The sequence below is a fragment of the Salmo trutta genome, chromosome 6 (assembly GCF_901001165.1).
Source record: "Salmo trutta chromosome 6, fSalTru1.1, whole genome shotgun sequence".
NCBI lineage: Eukaryota > Metazoa > Chordata > Actinopteri > Salmoniformes > Salmonidae > Salmo > Salmo trutta.
Window position 1 is genome coordinate 52,544,211 of NC_042962.1, and position 21,339 is coordinate 52,565,549.

The 21,339-nt window shown below is 47.1% G+C and overlaps 1 protein-coding gene across 13 annotated transcripts in view; it reads left to right on the plus strand.

The window, feature by feature from the left end:
* LOC115196245 (type I inositol 3,4-bisphosphate 4-phosphatase) overlaps window positions 1-21,339 on the plus strand; it is a 49,896-nt gene that overhangs the window by 18,476 nt on the left and 10,081 nt on the right. For 4 of the 13 annotated variants that reach the window (XM_029756873.1, XM_029756877.1, XM_029756878.1 and 1 more), the window contains exons 2-16: window positions 13,287-13,507; window positions 13,705-13,749; window positions 13,837-13,955; window positions 14,451-14,567; window positions 14,802-14,881; window positions 15,944-16,058; window positions 16,196-16,286; window positions 16,904-17,051; window positions 17,210-17,340; window positions 17,507-17,611; window positions 17,697-17,805; window positions 18,506-18,523; window positions 19,331-19,517; window positions 20,361-20,579; window positions 20,877-21,183. In XM_029756873.1, the coding sequence (XP_029612733.1) occupies window positions 13,402-13,507; window positions 13,705-13,749; window positions 13,837-13,955; window positions 14,451-14,567; window positions 14,802-14,881; window positions 15,944-16,058; window positions 16,196-16,286; window positions 16,904-17,051; window positions 17,210-17,340; window positions 17,507-17,611; window positions 17,697-17,805; window positions 18,506-18,523; window positions 19,331-19,517; window positions 20,361-20,579; window positions 20,877-21,183 (1,897 nt within the window). In that variant the 5' untranslated portion in view covers window positions 13,287-13,401. The remainder of the gene's footprint in view (window positions 1-13,286; window positions 13,508-13,704; window positions 13,750-13,836; window positions 13,956-14,450; window positions 14,568-14,801; window positions 14,882-15,943; window positions 16,059-16,195; window positions 16,287-16,903; window positions 17,052-17,209; window positions 17,341-17,506; window positions 17,612-17,696; window positions 17,806-18,505; window positions 18,524-19,330; window positions 19,518-20,360; window positions 20,580-20,876; window positions 21,184-21,339) is intronic. The other 9 variants (XM_029756881.1, XM_029756882.1, XM_029756883.1 and 6 more) reach the window with 5 other exon arrangements.

Here is a 21,339-nt window from a genome sequence, read left to right on the forward strand (position 1 = left end):
CTTCGGTGAGCTTTTGCCCAAGTCCTGCTTCTTATCCCTTGAGCAAGTAGCCTACAGCTGTGTCTGTCCCGCTACTCGCTGGTTAGGGACACTCTAACGGCCCAGAATATTACATACAATGTTGTAGCAGCGCAAGCTTCGGGCTAGACCCAAGTTAATAGTTGATACAATGTTTCAAGTTCGTTGCAGACGTTGTAGCCAATGTGATTTCTAGGATATTTATTTTTATCAGGATGTTTTCTACCTGCAGGCTGCAATGTTTTTATTTGTTGGCTTAATGTAGGCTATTTTTACGTGGTTGGCAATAGAAGTAACTTTTTAGGCTTTTCATTTAGATTTGGATAGAATTTTGATTTAGCACATGACAATGATTTTGAGATATGAAGATGTTATTCAATTGGTTGAAGGAACAGACGACTTTCGGCCGACCAAGATTCTTTTTCTTCTTCTGGGGACAGCCCAAACACACACCGTGACAAAAAAAACACACGCACTCCTATTGTGTGTGTGTGTGGAGAGGGTGGTCCGGTGGCTCCAGTCCATTGATCAGTGTCTCTGACTGATGATGCAGGGACCATCTGGATTGAGTATATGCAGGACTGCTTCTGAAATGGAAGGAAGCACACAGAGCTTCAAACTAACGTGCACACTGGCAGGCACACACATACCTTCAAAAAGCAAGTTATCACTTTGAAGAGTGGTGTGTGGAGCCAGGCCATGGCAGACAGAATATCAGATGTGAAGGTTAAATTGTGAAAATGTCTCCTTCTGGTTAGCATCATGTGTTGTTACACGCCTCACTACCTCTGACTGTGACTTGGCAGTCCTGTAGCCTCGGTCACTGTCAAATTCAATGCACAGATACAGATCATAGCTACTCTGCTGTATACTCCGCTATCTACAGCTAGGGGAAGTGGAGCAAATACTGAAATATCCTTCCTTTTAGTTTTTCTGACATGTCTCCTCCTCTGGTCAGATCCAGTCTGTTGCTCCTCTCTGACAGGATCAGCTGGCTCCCCCTCCCTCTGGGATAGGAAAGGTGATACCTAGTCAGTTGCACAACTGAATGCATTCAACCCAAATGTTAATTTGAACAGTCCCCTCACGTCAGTCCCTCCCTCTCCCTGACATGAACAAAGCCTTGATTTGTAAGTAAGGCAGACAGCGCCTACTGTAGGAACTAGGCAGCTAGTCTGGAGGGCTGCTCTCACTACTGTAGGAACTAGGCAGCTAGTCTGGAGGGCTGCTCTCACTACTGTAGGAACTAGGCAGCTAGTCTGGAGGGCTGCTCTCACTACTGTAGGAACTAGGCAGCTAGTCTGGAGGGCTGCTCTCACTACTGTAGGAACTAGGCAGCTAGTCTGGAGGGCTGCTCTCACTACTGTAGGAACTAGGCAGCTAGTCTGGAGGGCTGCTCTCACTACTGTAGGAACTAGGCAGCTAGTCTGGAGGGCTGCTCTCACTACTGTAGGAACTAGGCAGCTAGTCTGGAGGGCTGCTCTCACTACTGTAGGAACTAGGCAGCTAGTCTGGAGGGCTGCTCTCACTACTGTAGGAACTAGGCAGCTAGTCTGGAGGGCTGCTCTCACTAATGTAGGAACTAGGCAGCTAGTCTGGAGGGCTGCTCTCACTACTGTAGGAACTAGGCAGCTAGTCTGGAGGGCTGCTCTCACTACTGTAGGAACTAGGCAGCTAGACTGGAGGGCTGCTCTCACTACTGTAGGAACTAGGCAGCTAGTCTGGAGGGCTGCTCTCACTACTGTAGGAACTAGGCAGCTAGTCTGGAGGGCTGCTCTCACTACTGTAGGAACTAGGCAGCTAGTCTGGAGGGCTGCTCTCACTACTGTAGGAACTAGGCAGCCAGTCTGGAGGGCTGCTCTCACTACTGTAGGAACTAGGCAGCTAGTCTGGAGGGCTGCTCTCACTACTGTAGGAACTAGGCAGCTAGTCTGGAGGGCTGCTCTCACTAATGTAGGAACTAGGCAGCTAGTCTGGAGGGCTGCTCTCACTACTGTAGGAACTAGGCAGCTAGACTGGAGGGCTGCTCTCACTACTGTAGGAACTAGGCAGCTAGTCTGGAGGGCTGCTCTCACTACTGTAGGAACTAGGCAGCTAGACTGGAGGGCTGTTCTCACTACTGTAGGAACTAGGCAGCTAGTCTGGAGGGCTGCTCTCACTACTGTAGGAACTAGGCAGCTAGTCTGGAGGGCTGCTCTCACTACTGTAGGAACTAGGCAGCTAGTCTGGAGGGCTGCTCTCACTACTGTAGGAACTAGGCAGCTAGACTGGAGGGCTGCTCTCACTACTGTAGGAACTAGGCAGCTAGTCTGGAGGGCTGCTCTCACTACTGTAGGAACTAGGCAGCTAGACTGGAGGGCTGCTCTCACTACTGTAGGAACTAGGCAGCTAGTCTGGAGGGCTGCTCTCACTACTGTAGGAACTAGGCAGCTAGTCTGGAGGGCTGCTCTCACTACTGTAGGAACTAGGCAGCTAGACTGGAGGGCTGCTCTCACTACTGTAGGAACTAGGCAGCTAGACTGGAGGGCTGCTCTCACTAATGTAGGAACTAGGCAGCTAGACTGGAGGGCTGCTCTCACTAATGTAGGAACTAGGCAGCTAGTCTGGAGGGCTGCTCTCACTACTGTAGGAACTAGGCAGCTAGACTGGAGGGCTGCTCTCACTACTGTAGGAACTAGGCAGCTAGTCTGGAGGGCTGCTCTCACTACTGTAGGAACTAGGCAGCTAGTCTGGAGGGCTGCTCTCACTACTGTAGGAACTAGGCAGCTAGTCTGGAGGGCTGCTCTCACTAATGTAGGAACTAGGCAGCTAGTCTGGAGGGCTGCTCTCACTACTGTATGAACTAGGCAGCTAGTCTGGAGGGCTGCTCTCACTACTGTAGGAACTAGGCAGCTAGTCTGGAGGGCTGCTCTCACTACTGTAGGAACTAGGCAGCTAGTCTGGAGGGCTGCTCTCACTACTGTAGGAACTAGGCAGCTAGTCTGGAGGGCTGCTCTCACTACTGTAGGAACTAGGCAGCTAGTCTGGAGGGCTGCTCTCACTACTGTAGGAACTAGGCAGCTAGTCTGGAGGGCTGCTCTCACTACTGTAGGAACTAGGCAGCTAGTCTGGAGGGCTGCTCTCACTACTGTAGGAACTAGGCAGCTAGACTGGAGGGCTGCTCTCACTACTGTAGGAACTAGGCAGCTAGTCTGGAGGGCTGCTCTCACTACTGTAGGAACTAGGCAGCTAGTCTGGAGGGCTGCTCTCACTAATGTAGGAACTAGGCAGCTAGTCTGGAGGGCTGCTCTCACTACTGTAGGAACTAGGCAGCTAGTCTGGAGGGCTGCTCTCACTACTGTAGGAACTAGGCAGCTAGTCTGGAGGGCTGCTCTCACTACTGTAGGAACTAGGCAGCTAGACTGGAGGGCTGCTCTCACTACTGTAGGAACTAGGCAGCTAGTCTGGAGGGCTGCTCTCACTACTGTAGGAACTAGGCAGCCAGTCTAGTCTGGAGTGAAGGTCGACCGATTTATGATTTTTCAACTCCGATACCGATTATTGGAGGACCAAAAAAAGCCCGTACCGATTAATCGCCCGCATTCTTTTTTTTTTAAATTTATTTTAGAATATATATATTTGTAATAATGACCATTACATCTACTGAATTAACACTTTTATTTTAACTTAATACATAAAATCTATTTAGTCTCAAATAAATAATGAAACATGTTCAATTTGGTTTAAATAATGCAAAAACACAGTGTTGGAGAAGAAAGTAAAAGTGCAATAAGTCCCATGTAAAAAAGCTAAAGCTTGTAAAAAAGCTTGTAAAAAACGTTTAAGTTCCTTGCTCATGTCGTGTATTTGGCATCATTAAACTGAAGACATGTTTATCAAATAACTCTCTGTAATTATTATTACGCGATTAAACTGATTAATCGTGTAACTGTAATTAACTAGAAGGTCGGGGCACCAAGGAAAATATTCAGATTACAAAGTTATAATTTTCCTAATAACTTTCAGATATTATAATATCTGATCGATTTGTCTCCTCATTAATGATGTGTTATTTACCTCACGTCAATCTCATTCCAAACGTCGTAAATTGTTGGTTATCTGCACAAACCCAGTCTTCACTATGAGTTATCCATACATCAATTGTCTTAAAATCATTTATTTACTAAACTCACAGAAATGCAAAAACAAATATGGTTACAAGGAAATGATAGGAGAATGTGCCCTAGTGGGCTAAACCGGCATGGTGGCTTGTTATACAAAGAAAGGGGGTTGGGCTTGAATGAAAGAGCGGGAAGACTGAGGAACACAAACGGCTCTGCTATCGTAAATACAATATCGTATGCATTCTAAATTACCGCCCATTTGGAATAGGAAAATGCAATAAATATTTACTCTGAGCTGCACTTCGGTAGGTTGGTCGTAGATGCTGGCCGTGTTGGCCAACAGAGATCTTCCTGTCCTCGGAAGAATGTCACGGGTGGTAAAATGGATACGTTGTAGTATCTTCGTTGTGTGTTAGATTGGATCCGTCGTCCGTCCTTTCCTAGCCCACGTCTACAGCGGCCGCTGCTAACTCAACGGCTAGGAAGTATCACTTCTGTAGTGAATAAGGGTTCAAAGTTCATACCATTTGCAACCAAAGCTCACGCCGAGGTTGGCTTAGTTCTGTACTTGACATGTGTCCTTTTAACGCAGAGGCTGCAGACCTCACGTACCCGGAACAGACTGATTTACGTTTTCGTCACTGACTTATATAGTGGCGAGGGGAGAAGGGTGTGTTTCATCGTTTATAACCCCTGTCTCTTCACAGGGGCGGGCCACTGATTGATCAGGGCTCTTTCCTTATGAAAACCCAATTCTCTCATTTGGAAGCTAAAATGACATTTAAACTCCTAACAAACAGTTTCAATATCAAACATTTAAATTGCACAACAATTCCATGTGAATCTGATAACTAGAATGTGTAGACTTTCCCAGGTACAGTTTGTCGTCCTGTCATCTGTCATAATGTCTCAGATGACAACCGAACTGACATCCATACTCATTAAGTTCCAACGCATATTTCCAACTGGTTCTATTACCGAAATATGGTTCCTTTCCCCCAACTTGTTTTATGTTCCCATACTCTCTATATTTAACAAAGGCTATTCAACAGTCCTTCAGTAGGGTCAGAGAGAGAGGGGAAGGGAGAAAGGTATTTATGGGGGGTCATAAACCTTAACCACAGGCCAACGTCATGACACTCAGAACATGAGAATATATGAAAACTGGTGCTTCCTTTTAACATGAGTCTCAAAATTCCCAGGTAAGAAGTTTTAGGTTGTAGTTATAATAGGACTATTTCTCTCAATACCATTTTGTTTTTCATGTACCTTTTGACTATTGGATGTTCTTATAGGTACTATAGTATTTGCTAGCCTAATCTCGGGAGTTGATAGACTTGAAGTCATAAACAGCACAATGCTTGAAGCACAGCGAAGAGCTGCTGGCAAATGCAGGAAAGTGCTGTTTGAATGAATGCTTACGAGCCTGCTGCTGCCTACCACCGCTCAGTCAGACTGCTATATCAAATCATAGACTTAATTATAATATAATAAACACACAAATACGAGCCTTAGTTTCCGGATTTGACCATATTAATGACCTATCATTTCAATTTCAGTGAAATATGGAACCGTTCCGTATTTTATCTAACGGGTGGCATCCTTTAGTCATAATATTGCTGTTACATTGCACAACCTTCAATGTTATGTCATAATTATGTAAAATTCTGGCAAGTGAATTACGGTGTTTGTTAGGAAGAAAGGGTCTTCACACAGTTCGCAATGAGCCAGATGGCCCAAACTACTGCATATACCCTGACTCTGCTTGCACGGAACGCAAGAGAAGTGACACAATTTCCCTAGTTAAAAGAAATTCATGTTAGCAGGCAATATTAACTAAGTATGCAGGTTTAAAAATATATACTTGTGTATTGATTTTAAGAAAGGCATTGATGATTATGGTTAGGTACACATTGGTGCAACGACAGTGCTTTTTTTCACGAATGCGCTTGTTAAATTATCACCCATTTGGCGAAGTAGGCAGTGATTCGATGACAAATTTAACAGGCACCGCATCAATTATATTCAACGCAGGACAAGCTAGTTAACCTAGTAATATCAACTATGTGTAGTTAACTAGTGATTATGTTAAGATAAGTTTAATGCTAGCTAGCAAATTACCTTGGCTCCTTGCTGCACTCGCGTAACAGGTAGTCAGCCTGCCACGCAGTCTCCTCGTGGAGTGCAATGTAATCGGCCATAATCAGCTTCCGAAAATGCCGATTACTGATTTGTTATGAGAACTTGAAAATCGGCCATGCCGATTAATCGGTCGACCTCTAGTCTGGAGGGCAACACTAACTACTCTACATCATACAAATAAAGGTGAAGAATATGTAAGACCTTTTGCACCTACAAATTCATCTGGATATTTATTCAGGAAATGAAAATGGCAGATAAGTCTAAGATTTTGGAGATATTATTTTGATGGAGACTGACTATTAAATTCTGAGTCCAGTGCTATTTGACCTTGATACAGGGCTTACTCACAGCACCTCATTTAGACAGATAAAATTAGCACCGTTAGTGTCAAAAGAGATTTGAATTTTTTTAATGAATGTACTCTGTTTGCTCTCCAGCAGTGTTTACCTTCTCCATAGTCATTATGATACTGGTGTGGTGCAGAGTTGAAGTCTGTTTAGACAAGGCTGGGGCCGTAAAAATAACTCATGTGGGCTGGGAGAGCAGGAGGACGACAGTAAGATGGAAACTAGTGACATGGAGGGAGAGCCGTTATCCTGTCTTCTGTATAGGTGTGTTTGATAAGGCAGAGATGGGAAGTCAAGATCTGAGGAAACTCTGAGACGGTAGGCGTTTAGCTCGTCGTCGTTTGTGTGTGTGTGTGCGTGATGCCTGGCCTAGACAGTCAGAACCTTGGCAGTCAGTCAACACAGAAACAGTTTTTTGCCTTTTAAGGGCAACAGGACTAAGCTCTCCTCCACACTGCCCTTCTCAGGCTTGGAGACTGTCTGAGACTGAGAGCAGAGAAACTCTTGATACAAACACATCCTCATTTCCAGGTGTGGTTGGACAAGACCCCTCCGTGTGATAGGGTCAATCCCACTCAGTGGAGCTACGGAGGGAGGGTCCTGAAACCAGCACCGAATGGGAAGAAACACGGAGCCTTGAGTTGCTTTCGTAACCAAGGCAAGCTGAGGTTTTTTGATTCAAGACAAATTAAAGAATGATCTTGTCGCTTGGCTGGTAATTCTGATGGAGTCACTGCGTCACACGGCTGAATTAGACTCATTAACGGTGGAATTAGCAGGAGTATAGTCTGCTGGGAAGGAGGGAAGGAGGGGGAGTAAACGGGGAGAGAAAGGAGAAATCTGATTTCAGGCAGTACCCTGGACGCCTCACAGGGTCCTCAATGTCACAAACGCACTCACTCACTCACTCACCGGGTTCCTTCATAGAGAGCTTTCCAGTTGTGTGCAGCATTCGACTTATCTTAACAGCAGAAGTGAAATCCACTAAACCCTGCCAGTCAGATCGGACGCCAGTAAACTAGCTGTCGCCGTTGGTGTCACTTCCCTCCTTTTTTTAAAGTTAAATCAGGTAGAAACATATGCATCGCATTGTAAGTCCTTAGCTTCTCTGGTGAGGACAATGTCACAAGTGTCAATGTCTCTGTTTACTCATATCTGGTTAACCTACAGTACCAGGTGCCCAAGGTAAAACGAAGACGCTGAGAATTCATCAGACCCGTATTCGCAAACCTAGAAACCGGTTTGAACCGAGTCTGGTCCCGGCCCAGTCTGTACGGTATTCTCCAGTTGTTACTGGGTGTAAGAAACCACGTCAGAAACCCAGCAAGGATTTGTTAACTGAGCCGTGGACGCTCCAGAAGCCCATGTGGCCCAGTTCATATGAGTTACTAATCATCAGGGTCTCCTCACTCTCGCGCTATAAATCAAATCAAATGTCATTTGTCACACGCTTCATAAACAACAGGTGTAGACTAGCAGTGAAATGCTTACTTACGGGCCCTTCCCAACAATGCAGAGAGAAAAATATAGAACAAATGTGTAAAACAAGGAATACACAATGAGTAACAATAACATGGCTATATACACGGGGTACCAGTACAGAGTCGATGTGCAGGGGTACGATGTAATTGAGGTAGATATGTACATGTAGGTAGGGGTAAAGTGACTAGGCAACAGGATAGATAATAAACGGTAGCAGAAGTGTATGTGATGCGTCAAAATATTTTGTGCAAGGGGGTCAATGCAGATAGTCCAGGTAGCTATTTGGTTAACTATTTAGTAGTCTTCTGGCTTGGGGGTAGAAGCTGTTTAGAGTCCTGTTGGTTCCAGACTTGGTGCATTGGTACCGCTTGTCGAGAGAACAGTCTATGACTTGGGTGGCTGGAGTCTTTGACAATTTTTAGGGCCTTCCTCTTACACAGCCTTGTATAGAGGTCCTGGATGGCAGGAAGTTTGGCCCCAGTGATGTACTGGGCCGTATGCATACCCTCTGTAGCGCCTTACGGTCAGATGCCAAGCAGTTGCCATACCAGGCGGTGATGCAGCCAGTCAAGATGCTCTCAATGGTGCAGCTGTAGAACTTTTTGAGGATCTGAGGGCCCATGACAAATCTTTTCAGCCTCCTGAGGGGGAAGAGGTGTTGTCGTGCCTTCTTGACTGTGTTAGTGTGTGAGGACCATGTTACTTCCTTAGTGATGTGGACACAGAGGAACTTGACTCTCAACCCGCTCCCTTACAGCCCTGTCGATGTGGATGGGGGTGTGCTTGGCCCTCCCTTTACTGTAGTCCACGATCCTGGCACCATTGTTGTCGGTGATCAGGCCTACCACTATCTGCTACCATTTGGCTCTTACCAACGTGGCCCATATTCCCAGGCAATTACAGAACAGTTGTAGATAGTAGCCAAAGAACCTGACAATGAATTCAATCAATGTTGATCCATTGTACAGAGAGCACATACAAGACATTTGGATTCATTCCCTGAAGTGCACCCTTTTGCCTATATAGTGCATTTTATTTGACCAGAGCCACATGTGCTCTGGCAGGGCAGAAGAGGATCTGTGATGAGTGTGCTAACCAGACCTGTATCTGCTGAGCTTTTCACCACCAGCAGCATCCGCTTGCTATCGATGGGCTCTCATCCAGCATTTATGCCTGATTAGACAAGACAGGCCTCCAGCACCTTGTACTCCTGCCAGGAAAGCCCCCAGCCCAGCCTCTGTGGAATGATGCCTAACTGAAGGCACTCTGAGGATGTGTGTCTCTCCAACAGGGTTTCCCCTATGAATGCTTAGGCGGGACGCCCACCCCCCTTCCCTAGCTCTGTTGCACACCCCTGCCTAAACATAGCCTCAAATATTTTGGTCTATGCAGTCCGGGTATTTAGTTCCCTTCCTTTCTTTTGATACAACCTAGGAGAAACACTGGCCTGCAGGGGAAGTTTACCTACTTGATCAGAACAAACATCATTAAGCTAGCAGGATGTCCTTGATGTAACCTAGGAGAAACACTGGCCTGCAGGGGAAGTTTACCTACTTGATCAGAACAAACATTAAGCTAGCAGGATGTCCTTGATGTAACCTAGGAGAAACACTGGCCTGCAGGGGAAGTTTACCTACTTGATCAGAACAAACATTAAGCTAGCAGGATGTCCTTGATGTAACCTAGGAGAAACACTGGCCTGCAGGGGAAGTTTACCTACTTGATCAGAACAAACATCATTAAGCTAGCAGGATGTCCTTGATGTAACCTAGGAGAAACACTGGCCTGCAGGGGAAGTTTACCTACTTGATCAGAACAAACATCATTAAGCTAGCAGGATGTCCTTGATGTAACCTAGGAGAAACACTGGCCTGCAGGGGAAGTTTACCTACTTGATCAGAACAAACATCATTAAGCTAGCAGGATGTCCTTGATGTAACCTAGGAGAAACACTGGCCTGCAGGGGAAGTTTACCTACTTGATCAGAGCAGACATCATTAAGCTAGCAGGATGTCCTTGATGTAACCTAGGAGAAACACTGGCCTGCAGGGGAAGTTTACCTACTTGATCAGAACAAACATCATTAAGCTAGCAGGATGTCCTTGATGTAACCTAGGAGAAACACTGGCCTGCAGGGGAAGTTTATCTACTTGATCAGAGCAGACATCATTAAGCTAGCAGGATGTCCTCGTCCTTCTGCTCCTACTCATCATCCAGTCAAGCTGATGACTAACCCTTCTGCCATGTCTATGTCCTTACAGTCCAACTAAATAAGCAAACCTTTTTCTTCAGGAAACCTGGTTAGTGTGTTTCATTGAGCAAGGCCCAGAGTGATACTTTGAAGAGCGCACTGTTACCATGGAGACCATCGGGGGCAGATGAAGGAGTGGTTCCATCAGAATCCCTAGAACAACATCCTGCTGTTTGTATTATCTCGCCACAGCTGAATCTCTGGGATAGTCCACATGAACGCTTGAAAGGCGCTCTGCATAAAGGATGTTCTACATATCAGCCCAACACTTGTCATTTAACCCAGCAGTGGACCTGTGGTATCACAAACAAAGCGTTCAACGGAACCTTGATAAGTGGTTTTGTTTATACGGTACATCCAGGCAGTGTTGATCATCTTGACTAAGCTGGGTATTGTCAATAGACGTATGTGAAAGCAAGCAGCTCTGAGTTTTTCCTCCTTGCCTGACCTAGTCTCTCTGAGGTGTTCTAGCCCTGGTTCTGTGGGCTGTTGCTAGCTACTATACTCCAGCTGTTAACAGTGACAGAAATAGAGTGTGGATCTCTATTGAAGCTGTTAAGTAGACCAGGGCTGGTCTATTACCCACAGCCTCTAGCCTCAGTGTAAATGGGCTAATTGTTCCTGTTTGAGAAGAGGCCTGGTTCCTGGGCTAACTGGCCAATGGCTGAGGGCTTTCCTGGATGAACTATGTCCCCTGAGGGGGAGGTGTGGGAAGAGGAGTGGGAGGGACATTGGATGGTTTTGTGATGAAGAGTGAGAGCAGAAATGCGCTCTATATTTGGAATACGCATCACTGATATGAAAGTGTCAGTTGAATATTGAGAAAAACATGTCACCACTCATTGTTATTTTGTGTGAAGGGCACCTGTTGCTCCATTTATGCCTATCCAGACCCTTCTTCAGTTGATGCCAGCTTATACAGTGCATTCGCTGCACAGCTATTTTCAGGTCTTTCCAGAGATGTTCGATCGGGTTCTAGTCCGGCCTCTGGCTGGGCCACTCAAGGACATTCAGAGACTTGTCTCGAAGCCACTCCTGCATTGTTTTGACTGTGTGCTTAGGGTCGTTGTCCTGTTGGAAGGTGAACCTTCGCCCCAGTCTGAGGTCCTGAGCGTGCTGGAGCAGGTTATCATCAAGGATAGCGCAGTACTTTGCGCCGTTCATCTTTCCCTCGATCTTGACTAGTCTCCCAGTCCCTGCCGCTGAAGAACATCCCCACAGCATGATGCTGCCACCACCATGCTTCACCGTAGGGATGGTGCCAGGTTTCCTCCAGATGTGATGCTTGGCATTCAGGCCAAAGAGTTCAATCTTGGTTTCATCAGACCAGAGAATCTTGTTTCTCATGGTCATGGTCCTTTAGGTGCCTTCTGGCAAACTCCAAGCTGGCTGTCATGTTCCTTTTACTGAGGATTGGCTTCCGTCTGGCCACTCTACAATAAAGGCTTGATTTGGAGGAGTGCTACAGAGGTGGTTGTCCTTCTGGAAGGTTCTCCCATCTCCACAGAGGAACTGTGGAGCTCTGTAAGAGTGACAAGTAGGGTTCTTGGTCACCTCCCTGACCAAGGCCCGTCTCCCCCGATTGCTCAGTTTGGCCCGGTGGCCAGCTCTAGGAAGAGTCTTGGCGGTTCCAAACTTCTTCCATTTAAGAATGATGGAGACCACTGTGTTCTTTGGGACCTTCAATGTTACAGAAATGTTTTGGTACCCTTCCCCAGATCTGTGCCTCGACACAATCCTGTCTCGGAGCTCTACGGACAATTCCTTCAACCTCTTGGCTTGGTTTTTGCTCTGACATGCACGGTCAACTGTGGGACCTTTATATAGACAGGTGTGTGCCTTTCCATATATATATATATATATATATATATATATATATATATATATATATATATATTTTTTTTTTTTTTTTTTTGAAAAATCAAAACCTTTTCACTTTTGTCATTATGGGGTATTGTGTGTAGATTGAGGGGACTAAAATATTGTATACATTTTAGAATAAGGCTGTTGCTTAACAATGTGGAAAAAGTCAAGGGTTCTGAATACTTTCTGAAGGCACTGTATGCTGCCATGGTTTAAGATGATACGTTTTCTAACTCTGTTCCTCTATGCTATCAATTAACTGATGACACAAGGGTTGAAATATGTGATTTGACACCTACTTCTCTCTGAATTAATGTGATAAAGTGCACCTTGAAATAATAGTGTGAAATTGTAAGCAACAGTTATGAAATAACGGGAGACCATTGTGTAAAGAGGACGAATAACTTTGTCGTATTCAGAGCTTGTTCATTTCTGCTGGCAGGCTAAAGGACAGTCTGTGTTTACTTCATGTTGTACACTTTGTGCCCAAACAAAGACAATGCATCCAATGTATCAAAACTCTGAAATCTATGAATAATTTAGGACTCCATGGACGAAAGCCTTGCTAGGAAGTCACACTCCAGTACACATATAGACGCACACTGAGGGACATACGGACGCGTGCGTGCGTGCGCGCGCGCGCACACACACACACACACACACACACACACACACACACACACACACAAATAAGCTAATTTGTCAGATGTGGTTGAGAGCAGATTGTGCAGCAGAGAGATGGATGCAGTGCCCTCGGGATGCTGCTGATGCAGAGTAATGATATGTAACTGCATGTTCACAGACACGTGCTGCTCTCTCTATCGATGTCCCTCCATCCCTGTCTCTCTTTGTATGTGGACTAGCCTCTCCTCTGGGAGTCCAGCCACCTCCACAGCCTGCAGTGCTCCTGCACCAAAAGCAAAACGTGAGCGGAGAAGGTGAAGGGGAGGTACAGAGAGGAGAGAGGGAGAGGGAGAGAAACAATGGTCAGAGTGGAGATGTGAATGGACGTATAATTGGTGTGGTCCCTTATGTGTATCATTGTCCCTCTTTCTCCCTCTCTCTCCCTCCTTCTCTCAGCTCGTAGAGGAAGGCCCAGGCGGGGCCGTGGAGTGGCTCAGTACAAGGGTGTGTGTATTCTCACCACCACCACCCGTGCCTCTCCTCCCCCCTGGAGAAGGCCAGCAGGATCAGGATGTCGGAGGCTAGAGAGCGTAGCCCCCGCCACCAGAGACCCTGGTCAGTGTACCGGGCCAACACCTTTGACCTCTCCTCTGAGATGATCGGCCTGGCGCTCGCAGGTGAGAATGGGAAAGGGTTGTGTGTTGGACACAGACAATATCAAGGAAACAAACAATATGAGAGACCATGTGATGAACAATTGGTAATGGAATTACTTCCTGTCTTGTACACATCCTGTTTATCCAGTCTGTATATCAAGGTACACCGACATGGTTTTATCACTGTTGTGAGTTAATGCTACTTTGCTGTTCTGTAGGGAACAGCCAGGATCCAGATGAGCCTGTTCTAGAGTTCAGTGTGGGTGAGTACAGTAAATTAACTTCTATAGGAATTTGTATTTAATTTCTTCTTCCATGCATTCCAACGTGCTGTGTCCCTCCCTCCCCAGCCTGTAATGAGTTGGTGACCCCAGCTCTGGAGCGGAAACCCAACAGCTTTGTGGCAGTGAGCTGCACCACCCCTCCCCAGGCCTTCTGGACCAAACACGCCCAGACTGAGATCATCGAGGTGAGACAGACCATCATCCCTCTGCCCCCTGGGGCCGTCGCCCCTCTGCCCCCTGGGGCCGTCGCCCCTCTGCCCCCTGGGGCCGTCGCCCCTCTGCCCCCTGGGGCCGTCGCCCCTCTGCCCTGCCCCCTGGGGCCGTCCATTGCACTGCACTGTTGTGTTCCTATATGATTGTAGAATGTTGTTATCTGGCAGGTAGCCTAGTGGTTCAAAGTTTGAACCAGGAACTGAAAGGTCGCTGGTTCGAATACCCAAGCCAACAAGGTGAAGAATCTGTCGATGTGCCTTTAAGCAAGGCACTTAACCCCAATTTGCTCCAGGGGCGCCGTACTACTATGGCTGACCCTGTAAAACAACACAATCTACTGCACCTATCTGGTGTATGTGACAATAAAACATGATTTTACAATGTTGTTAACTAATATCTTTCTGTATGTGTACAGTTTAGATGAAGCAACAATGAGAGCTTCATGGATTGATTGCTTTCCCCTACAGGGCACCAATAACCCTATATTCCTGAGCAGCATAGCCTTCTTCCTGGACTCTCTGATCAACCAGCAGACGCAGGTCAAGCTGTCTGTGTATGACGTCAAAGACCGCTCTCAGGGCACGGTGAGTAGAATGATATTAGATAAGATGACATTAGAACACCAAGTAATATGTCCTGGTCACATCAGATAATCAACTACTAGGTCAGTCCCATTCCTTTCATCACCTCCCTTCCCTCACCAGCCACCTTGGGAGTGTTGTTTTCTTAGACGTCTGTCTCTGTATCCTTTCTCGCTCACTCCCTCCCTCGCTTTCTCTCTTTTTATTCTCTCGCTTTCTCTCTTTCTCCTGACCTAGATGTATTTATTGGGCTCAGCTCTGTTTCCTGTGAAGGAGTTGCTGCAGGAGAAGAACCACAGGTTACACCTGACCCTGAGGTATGAGAGACAGACAGGTTACACCTGACCCTGAGGTATGAGAGACAGACAGGTTACACCTGACCCTGAGGTATGAGAGACAGACAGGTTACACCTGACCCTGAGGTATGAGAGACAGACGGGTTAAACCTGAGGTGTGAGGGACAGACGGGTTAAACCTGAGGTGTGAGGGACAGACGGGTTAAACCTGAGGTGTGAGGGACAGACGGGTTAAACCTGAGGTGTGAGGGACAGACGGGTTAAACCTGAGGTGTGAGGGACAGACGGGTTCCACCATAAACACCTCTCTGATCAGTCCCAACAATGGAATTGAATCAGACAGGATTCATTTGTCATTATGATTCTAATTGCTCCCTAGTGGTGCAGTGGTCTAAGGCACTGCATCTCAGTGCTAGGGGTGTCAATACAGACACCCTGGTTTGAATCCAGGCTCTATCACAATAGGCTGTGATTGGGAGTCCCATAGGGTGGCGCACAATTGGCCCAGCGTCGCCGGGGTAGGCCGTCGTTGTAAAATAAGAATTTGATGTTAAATGACTTACCTAGTTAAATACAATATGCCTTTGGTAAGGCAGCAGTTAGCCTAGCGGTTGGAGCGCTGTGCCAGTAACCTGAGCCGACAAGGTAAAACAAAATCTATGTGCCCTTGAGCAAGGCACTTAACCCTAATTGTTCCAGGGTTGATGTTGTATCAGGTGTGTCCTGCTGGCTGCCAACGCTCACTAACCCTGTTTCATTCTTTAATTATCAAAGGCTGACCCTGGCCGTGACCCCACTCTGTGAGGGGGGTCTCAGGAGGAGTCTAATCTAATTCACACATGTGTAATATATACTTGTACATTTGTGAAATAGCACCCAAATTATTATTGTCTTATAACCGAAGAGGATGCTTAAATGTATGACTCCATAGTAATGTAAATATGAAGCCTATACATTTTTCAGCTAGATTGTTTTGGGTCTGTCATAGTTTTTTGCTGTTTGATCGTTGCTGCTTGACTGTAGACTGTGTGATCCTGGGGGATGCCGTTGACAGCCCTATTGATGTGTGTTATTGATGAACAGATCTGCAGAGAACAAGCAAGTGGGGAACATCACCATCATGGCCTGGCAGATAGAGGAGAAGAGGGACCAGAGGACTCTGCCTGTTGCCAGGTTACCAGACACCATCAATGGCAGGGTGAGCTTCCGAGACTTCCGCCGGATCCCTATCGCTGACACCAAATGTCAGACACCCGTGACCTGTGAGACCGTGGCCAGGGTCGTGTGTGTGTGTGCATCCTGCATGTGTGACTCTTCTATCCCTGTGTGCCACAGACCGTGCTTCCGGTGGATGAGAGCCTGACAGAATCCATGGGTGTCAGAGCCAAATATGCATCTTTATGCAAAGACACCCTGCTGACATCAGGTAGGAGGGACATCTGGGTCTGTCCCATTATCTCAGCCCACTGGCACCACCTCTACCAAATCCCACTAGAAGAGTCTGTCTCCCCACTGAGACGCTTTGTAAGCAGGCGCCAATATTTCATGTGTCACCTGAGACAAATGCAGTTCGGTATCCTCCTCCGTAACATTTCACCTAATGTGATTCTGTTGTAAAAAATGCTTTGTGCGCCTCTAAATGATTTGATTGGACATCCATCCGATCCGTCCCTCATGGCTGGATGTTAGCAGGTTTCACTGAGTAATGTCATTACCCGTACGCTCAGAGTGAGAGTGTTGCTTTTCTTAGTCACCGCTCTCAGGTGTGTGTGTGTGTGTGTGTGTGTGTGTGTGTGTGTGTGTGTGTGTGTGTGTGTGTGTGTGTGGACAGACATCTGTATACAGTGGAATGGCTTATTGTCCTCTAGGAAGGAAATACTTTTTCACGCGCTTCTCTTACACTTTAAATCATCACCGAGACAAAATAGGACCTTTTGAAATATGCAGGTCCTTTATCATTTATTACTCAACTGTGGAGCAAAAGAAATGATTCAGAGATTGTGTTAGATGACGTTGAGCATTTTCTGTGTGTGTGTGTCTCAGTATTTGGAGGCACCATGTCCAGAATGTACCGTTTCCCCACCACGGACGGCCACCACCTCCGGGTGCTTGAACAGATGGCTGAAAGTGTGTTGTCTCTCAACATCCCCAGACAGTATGTCAAACTGCTGCTGGAGGAGGACGCTGTCAGGTACACACACACACACACACACACACACACACACACACACACACACAGAGACACACAGAGACAGACATGCACATTTATGACCGGGTCCAGGGATTCTTTTGAGTGTGCATTAATAAAATGTCACTTAATGCCTAAGTTGCCGAAGTGTGTGTGTTCAGGGTTTGTGAGCTGGAGGAGCTGGGAGAGTTGTCACCATGCTGGGAGAACCTTCGACGACAGATAGTCACTCAGTACCAGAACATCATCCTCGCCTACCAGGAGACTCTCTCTGACCTCACCAACTACAAGGGTTAGTACTGTACGCACGCACACACACTCACACACTCACACTCACACACACGACTACAAGTAACACACTCACTAACTTATTTCTCTAAGGTGCTTGGTTTGTGGTTTAACATGATAATCCTACTCTGTCTATTCCACCTCTCTCTTTTCTCTGATCTTTCCTCCAGGTCCGTCGTTCAAGGCCAGTAACCTGAAGGCAGAGAGGAAGCTGGAGTTCATACCCACCAACCTTCATGTCCAGAGGATGCGGGTGCAGGATGAGTCTGGCTTTGGTGAGCTGAGCCCCATTCCCTGTTTTTCCCCTCCTGGATGTTCATGCAGCTCTCCACTTTGGCCTTAATATTTATGTTCCCCCAGACCACACGTATGACGTGGTGACTATCGGGGCTCCCGCCGCCCACTGCCAGGGCTTCAAGAACAGCGGCCTGCGCAAGCAAATCACCAAGTTCGAGGAGGCTAAGAAACAGTGAGTACAGAACCTCATAAAGAGGTGGAACTGTGGTAGAACCTTGGTTAGACCTTTGTATTAGGCGTATCCTTCTTGCTGCCAATGCTCACTAATCTTATCACATTTTTTCAGCTAACAACCCTACTGACTGATTATCTGGCTGTGTATGGGCTTGGCTTTTTAGGTCTCTTGTTTTTAACGGACACATTTCTAATCAAGTGAATCCTAAGTCTTTTGGTAGAGAAACACCCTTGTACCTCTCCCCAACCCTTTTTAAAATGGTATTGGACCGTTGGACTACAACGAAATATGTTTAGTGTTTTAACAGGTTTTAACCCTTTAGGCAGAATAAATACCAGCATTAAACACAAACCACTGCTTTCGTCTAAACATTAACATCATTATACAGTTGAGAATCAGGTCCTGAGAATATTATTTCTGTGGTTAATGAATGATACCCCACAACATACTGTCAAATGCAATGCTTCATGTATCAAATCCGTGTACGTCTGTTTTCCCTTGTTCCTGTGCTACTGCATGATCCGTGATCTGCATGATTCTGACGGCCGACTTCCTGTCCGTTTTCTCATTGTACACTACGTGCTATGCTGCTTTTAGCCTTGGCATTTCCCGTTAATTATATTTATATATTTCAAAGATGATTTTCAGTTTTCTGGCTTTTTAATTTTTTCCAATTGCATCTTTATTTTCTAATCAGCGTTTATGAGGAAGAATGGTGAGTTCCTATGTACTCTGATTCTTTTCTTTAGTCATTTTATTCTCCCCACTGTTTGTTTGGTTCTTTCTGCACGGAAGTAATTGTTTGCTCGCCGTCACTGAGTTTGTTGTTTAGCTGTGAGGCTGAGTCACTGTCACCTACCTGTGTTTCACCACTGTAAGTGTGAATCCACAATGGCCGCCTGTGAGTTACCATCGTAAGCTACTGTATATGGACAAAGGGTGATCTACGAGTGCTTGCTATGGGTTTTCAGAGGCATAGAACTACAGAGACCGACAGATCCATAACAATAGCATTGTACAGTCTTAAACTGTCTGCTGGACTCTGAATATCTGCTTCTATGATGTCTAGGTAGTGTTGTCTGTGTTCCAGGTGAGGAACAGGCTTGTGCATGCGGATGTGGATGCTCAGCTCAGTCCCAGAACTGCAGAGTAGAATATTCTAACAGAGTTGAATTATTCACATATGTATTGTATGCAGCTAGCTGTGTAATCTGTCAAGCAGTGTGAGAGAATGTTGCAGAAATACAATCTCCTTCAGTTCCCAGAATGCAGTGCACATTCAGTCTCATGTTCCTGTGTGTGCTCTTACCATCTTTGTCTACACATCTGCATCTACTGTCTGCGTCTACTGTCTCTGTCTGTCTCTGTCTACGTGTCTGTGACTACTGTCTGTGTGTCTGTGACTACTGTCTCTGTGTGTCTGTGACTACGGTCTCTGTGTCTACGTCTCTGTGACTACTGTATGAGTGACTCAAGGTAAATGCTGTGTTCTCTTAACACCCCACCCTGTCCGTCCCTGCAGCAGTGCCCTGTCCAGCTGTCAGTCTATAGTGTACATCCCCCAGGACATTGTCCGGGCCAAGGAGATCATCTCCCACATCAACACCCTGAAGACCCAGGTCAGCTACTATGCTGAGAGGCTGTCCCGCGCCGCCAAGGACCGCTCTGCCAACGGTCTGGAGAGGACCCTCGCCATCCTGGCTGATAAGGTGAGGGAGAGCCTCTAGCCTGGTACCAGGTCTGTTGGTGAGGGAGCGCCCCTGGCCTGGTACCAGGTCTGTTGGTGAGGGAGCGCCCCTGGCTTGGTACCAGGTCTTTTGGGGAGGGAGAGCCCCTGGCCTGGTACCAGGTCTGTTGGGGAAGGAGAGCCTCTAGCCTGGTACCAGGTCTGTTGGTGAAGGAGAGCCTCTAGCCTGGTACCAGGTCTGTTGGTGAAGGAGAGCCTCTAGCCTGGTACCAGGTCTGTTGGTGAGGGAGAACCCCTGGCCTGGTACCAGGTCTGTTGGTGAAGGAGAGCCCCTGGCCTGGTACCAGGTCTGTTGGTGAAGGAGAGCCCCTGGCCTGGTACCAGGTCTGTTGGTGAAGGAGCGCCCCTGGCCTGGTACCAGGTCTGTCGGTGAAGGTGCGCCCCTGGCCTGGTACCAGGTCTGTTGGTGAGGGAGAACCCCTGGCCTGGTACCAGGTATGTTGGGGAAGGAGAGCCCCTGGCCTGGTACCAGGTCTGTTGGTGAAGGAGCGCCCCTGGCCTGGTACCAGGTCTGTTGGTGAAGGAGTGCCCCTGGCCTGGTACCAGGTCTGTTGGTGAAGGAGCGCCCCTGGCCTGGTACCAGGTCTGTTGGGGAAGGAGAGCCTCTAGCCTGGTACCAGGTCTGTTTGTGCTGTTTTACTGAACTTGGTGGGGTGTGTATTTTGTCTTCAGTCATAAACCCAAAGAGATTGATATATTATTTGACCAATTTAATTTGTCATCATGTGGACGGAAGAGAATACAGAATGGCCTCTCTTGCTTGGCTCAATTCCCGCTGTGTGGTTCGTATGACCTTTACCCTCAGACTCGCCAGCTGGTGACGGAGTGCGACTGCAAACTGCTGGCCTCGGCCATCCAGGCGCTGAACGCGGCGCGCCCTGAGTACATCGCCTCCAAGGCGTCACCCTCCGCCGACGCCACCGATCAAGTAGTCCTGCGCAACGACCAGGACACGCTGCTGGCCAAGTGGAGCGGATGCAACAGCCGCTCCTCGCTGCACGTCGACTGGCACGAGGAGGAGTGGGTAAGGCAAGGGGTCACCAGGGGTTCACAGGTCAACTCCAGTTTAGCCTGTGTGATTTAGGAGCACTTAAATACAGTTCCAGTATGTAGGGAAGAAGGCAGTGTGTTTACTGAGGGATTTGTTGTTTGGTTTGTTGGTCCATCAGATGTCTAGACTGGAACTCTAGATTTGATTAGCTTTTGTTTATTCTCTTCTCTCGTTTCTCCTCCCTTCTCCTCTCTTCCACCCTTCTCTCCCTTCCCCCACACTGTTCTTCTCTTTTGTATTCCTCCTCCCCTCTTCATTCCCTCCCCCCAGGAGAAGGTGTGGGTAAATGTAGACAAGAGTCTGGAGTGTATCATCCAGCGGGTGGACAAACTCCTTCAGAAGGACCGTCTGCCTGGCGACAGCAGCCAGGGGGACACTACCCCAGGCCACCAGCAGGGCGGCAGCAGTAAAAAAGGTAACCAGAGTACCAGGGCATTCTGGATCAACCCCGAATGCATGACCCAGGAGGAGCCTTCACCATCACTACCTTCCTCACCATCATCATCATCCTCCCTCCTGCCTCCTCTCACCCTGAATCTGACTCATGCATGCCCACCCAGCCCTGACGCAAACCCATGTAGGTTTCTTTCTTCACTTCACTTGCTTTTTTGCTTTGTCATGCACATTTGTCATATCATCATACTGCTGTCATATTCATCATATCTCAACCTATTAGAATTGGCCTACCTTGTTTTTGTGTACAAAAAATTCTTAAACATTCCAAAGATGTATA